Source organism: Marmota marmota, unplaced genomic scaffold, assembly GCF_001458135.2.
Source record: "Marmota marmota marmota unplaced genomic scaffold, marMar, whole genome shotgun sequence".
In the NCBI taxonomy this organism is placed as follows: Eukaryota; Metazoa; Chordata; class Mammalia; order Rodentia; family Sciuridae; genus Marmota; species Marmota marmota.
The window spans coordinates 2,795,496-2,799,448 of NW_025999863.1; the positions used below are offsets into that span (position 1 = coordinate 2,795,496).

At 64.7% G+C, this 3,953-nt stretch overlaps 2 protein-coding genes across 2 annotated transcripts in view; both read right to left on the bottom strand.

The window, feature by feature from the left end:
• The window catches only part of Plin4 (perilipin 4), a 12,015-nt gene extending 11,406 nt beyond the window's left edge, over window positions 1-609 (bottom strand). The window contains 1 exon segment of the mRNA XM_048812350.1: window positions 345-609. Coding sequence (XP_048668307.1) covers window positions 345-395 — 51 coding nt within the window. The 5' untranslated portion in view covers window positions 396-609.
• Window positions 610-2,782: 2,173 nt separating this feature from the next.
• Plin5 (perilipin 5) overlaps window positions 2,783-3,953 on the bottom strand; it is a 9,175-nt gene continuing 8,004 nt past the window's right edge. The window contains exon 7 of the mRNA XM_048810910.1: window positions 2,783-2,942. Coding sequence (XP_048666867.1) covers window positions 2,783-2,942 — 160 coding nt within the window. The remainder of the gene's footprint in view (window positions 2,943-3,953) is intronic.

A 3,953-nucleotide genomic window follows, 5' to 3' on the forward strand; every position in this document is an offset into this window, starting at 1 on the left:
CTGGAGCAAAGGCGGGGTGGGGCTGGGGGTCCCCGGGCCCACCCCGCCTTTGCTCCAGTGACCTTGGACGTCTGCGCAGCAGCCGGCAGGCACAGCCTGCCCCGTGGACAGAGAGGACTTGGCCACCAGAATGCCAAGGCCACTGCTTGCTGCTGCCCTTGCACAGACGGGGAAACTGAGGCCGGTGGGGCGGGGCTCACCTGGGTCACGCCATGGGGAAGGCATTGGAGGCTGTGACGCCCTCAGGCTTCTCCAGCCCTCCCGCCCCATGGGGGTCTTGCCCAGGGCCGAGGACACCTTGGAGGCTGGAGTCCCCAGGCCAGGCAGGATGTGCCCCCCCTTACCTTGCCCTTGGACTTGGGGGGGTCCTGTCTTCCTTCCTCTGCAGCAGACATGGTGATGGTCTCCACAGCTAGAAGGGACAGAGAAGGAGCGGGAACAGGGTCCTCGTGGCCCTGCTGAGTGGTCCGGCAGCTCCTGCGCCCACCTGCAGCCCGGGTCTCGGCGCAGGAGGCGGCCGACCTAAGTGCGCGAGGCTCCCACGGGGTGACAGGCTGCAGCTGGCAGCTGCCTGAGCTCCCTGTTCCCAGGCCTTATAGGGTCTGGGGCGGGTGCTGCCGGGCCAGCAGAGGCAGGCGGCCAGTGGGACTGGGGGGGCAGTCACATGCTTGCCTGTGGGCCCGGCGTGGGCTCAGGGCCCAGCACCTTTCCCCTGCTCTCAGCACAGGCTGGTGACTGTGCCCATGGCCCCTGCCTGCACCAGGCCAAGTGCCTCAGGGGCCACTGGGCTCCCCTCCCAGGCCCCAGGGAACCCCTGCCTGCCCTCTGCCTCCATTTCCACCCACCAGATGGACACAGCTCAGGTCCTGCCCCCCCCCCCCCGGGACACCTTGGCTAGCTACCATCTTGGTGCCTCGGCTTTCCCCATCCCCGGCGCCCCACTGTGCCCGCAGGTGGCCTCCCTGCCTTGCCCTCCCCCTGCCTCGCTCCCCTGCTCCAGCCACACAGGCGCCTTGCCATGAACATGGCACACCAGGTGCGGCCCTGCCCCAGGGCCCTTGCACAGCTATGCCCTCTGCTGGCGCATCTTCCCCAGACACCCACTCGGCTGCCTCCATCCCTCCCCTCTGCCAGGCCTGTTTTGTCTCCCATCGAGTGCCAGCACCTAGAACAGTGCCTGGCACACATTTGACACTTGGGAAACTTTGGGGCCCATCAGGCTGGTGCTGAGCAGGAAGCAAGGTCACACCTGTGACCTCTCCGCCCCAGTGCTGGCACCCCATGAGCAGAGCACTCGCTTAGCAAGAGCAGGGGTGTCCTGACAAGGGAAGGGACATGTCCCTTTCTAGAAAGAACTTGGGTCAAAATACAGACCAAGATGGAGCAGAGCAGAGCTGGAGGTGCCCTAGAAGCTGGCTGGGCCTCCTGGGAGGCTCCCAGGAGGAGGTGTTGTGGGCCAGAGGCCACAGGTCCAGGAAGTGACAGAGAGGATTTGGACATCTCGGGTCCCACGCCAAGTGGGCTACGGGTGGACCAAGGGGGCCAGCAAAGCAGAGCGCTAACACTCGCCCTCCCTGGGCGTCCCCTGCCCACTGCTGGGACCCCGCCAGAACGGGATCCCAGCCCCAGCGCATCCAATCCGCTCCGGCCCGAGCTGGGAGGAGGCAGGGTCCGGCCTCTTGGCCTGGTGGCCCCAGGCCATCTCCTTGGAATCAGCACTGTGTCTGCCAAACAGTCGGGACACAGAGGGGTGCCCCACTCCCTCCCTCTGGAGGCTTGTGCTTCCAAGGGTGGCAGGAGGGCCCCAGCCGTGCCCTTCCCTTTCCCAAAGGCAGCCTCCGCCAAGTGGGCGAGAGAAAGCCAGTAAAAACGATGATGCACACCCCTGTGAAGTCCCCCTCCTCTGCCCACAGCCCCCGAGGTCGTGCCCAGAGTACTGGGTCCCCTCCCTGGCTCCTCTCCCCACCCTCCTCCATGGGGGCTCCCTGCTGCTCCTCCCACTCCTCAGGCTTGGTCCAGTCCCAGGGCCTCTGCACAGGCTCTGGCTCCACCCAGGCCACCGTCTCCCCAACCCCTGATCTCCCTGCCACCTCCTCAGAGCAGCCTCCCTAAGCTTCCCCAACTTAAAAGATTCACCCTTTTGTACCGCCCCCACCCCTCCCCTTTCATTTTTCCCATCTATTAACACTAAAATCACTTGTTTTCCTCCTCATTATCTGTCTCCCATACTGCACTGTAAACTCCCAGAGGACATAATACTGTGTCCCCAGAGCAGAGAAGTGCCTGCACACAGCAGGCACTCAATAAGTGCTTGTTGAAGGAACCAGCAAGCGAGTGCATGGCAGTGTCCACACTGGGTCTTTACTGGGGTGGGCACAGCTGCCACCCCTTTGCTCCCAGCTCCCAGAGAAGAGGCTCGGGGCATCCCTTGCCCTTGTAGCTGGCGGCAAGTTGGGACCCAACCCAAGTGGCAGGGTAGCCTTGACCACTCTCTCCCCTCTCCTCCGCCCACCCACTCAAAAGTGACTCCCCGTCATGCCTCTGCTAGGGCTGGTGCCGGTACCAGAATGCCCTTCCCCGGCACCCCTGGGCACCCCTCACCAGGCCTGGCCCTGCAGCATGGCAGCCTGGTGTGGGAGGGGCTGTGGCCCAGGGCGGGGCAGGAGTCCTGGCTTCTCCTAGCTGGCTGGGGGCAGAGGAGGCCTGCCAGTGGGTTCAGCCTGCAAGGCTTCCTGGAAGAAGCACACCTGGGGCTGGAGGGTGGGCGACACATGTCCTGGAGTCAGGCAGGAGGTTGGCAGGGCACCCGGGAGGTGGGCACAGCTTCCCCAAAGGCCCGGAGGTGGGCACAGACCAGTGTCAGAGAGTGAAGCTGGATGGTGGGTCTGAGAGCCACAGGGAGCATGGAGATTCCAGAGCAGAGGCCGCCGGAGGCTAACTGGCTGGCGGGAGGGGGCCGGGCTCACAGAGCCATCCTCGGGACAGGCACCAAGGAAGCCAGGGGGCAGCCTGATCTCACCAAGCCACATGGTGGTTTCCCAACACCCTTCCAGCCACGGGAATCAGAGGGGCAGCCAAGAATGGGGTCAGGAGATGGGAGGGCCCCCAAGATTGGCTGTGGCCTTGCCCTGCCTGTCTTCCCCACCCCACCAGTGCAGCAGGGGACACAACCATGCCAGCCCAGCAGGTCGGGGGAGCAGAAGAGGGGCCTCCTCATCCGCTTCCTTCTCTTAGGTCTTTCTCCCTGCGGTCTCCAAGAAATTCATTTGTGCTAAGGTGAGAAGGGCTTCCCCTTAGGCGGTGCGCCGAGGGCCCAGCTGACTCAGGCAGCAGGGAGGCACCACTCCTCTGTGGCCTCAAATGCTGACTTGAGGCCACCCTCCTCGTGTCCTGCAGTCACATTCTTCTGAGGCCCCCATACCCTGGTTCTGAGGCCCATCCACCAGGTACAGAGGCCCTGGACCCTTGGACAACGTGAAGCGTCTTTATTCTGGAGAGAACACGACAAAGCACCTGGGTCTGGTGGGCTGAGCGGGCCCAGCTGGCATCTCTGGAGACCCCTCAGTGTGAGATGGCCAGTCTGGAGGACAGGGGCTCCCTTCCAAAGCCTTAAGGACACCACTGGGCAGAACGTGTCCTTCCCAGAGGATTCTGAGCAGCCCTGGGGGCTGGGGCAGGACAGGGCGGTAAAGAGCTGAGGATGGCCTGAGAGGCTTTGCGGCCACGCCCCTGCCTAGGCCGCGCGATCCCCAGGGTCCCCGCACGCTGTGGGAGGACCGGACCTGAAGGAAGGTGCCGGTCAAAGGTCCCAGCCACGCCCAGGCCGGGCAAGGCCGTTGGCGCGGGCGCTGGCCACCAGGGGGCAGCAGAGGTCCGGCCCCGCCCTGGGCTAGAAGTCCAGCTCCGGCATCAGCGTGTGCTTGACCTGGCGCCGGGGGGCCTCGGGCTCCTCC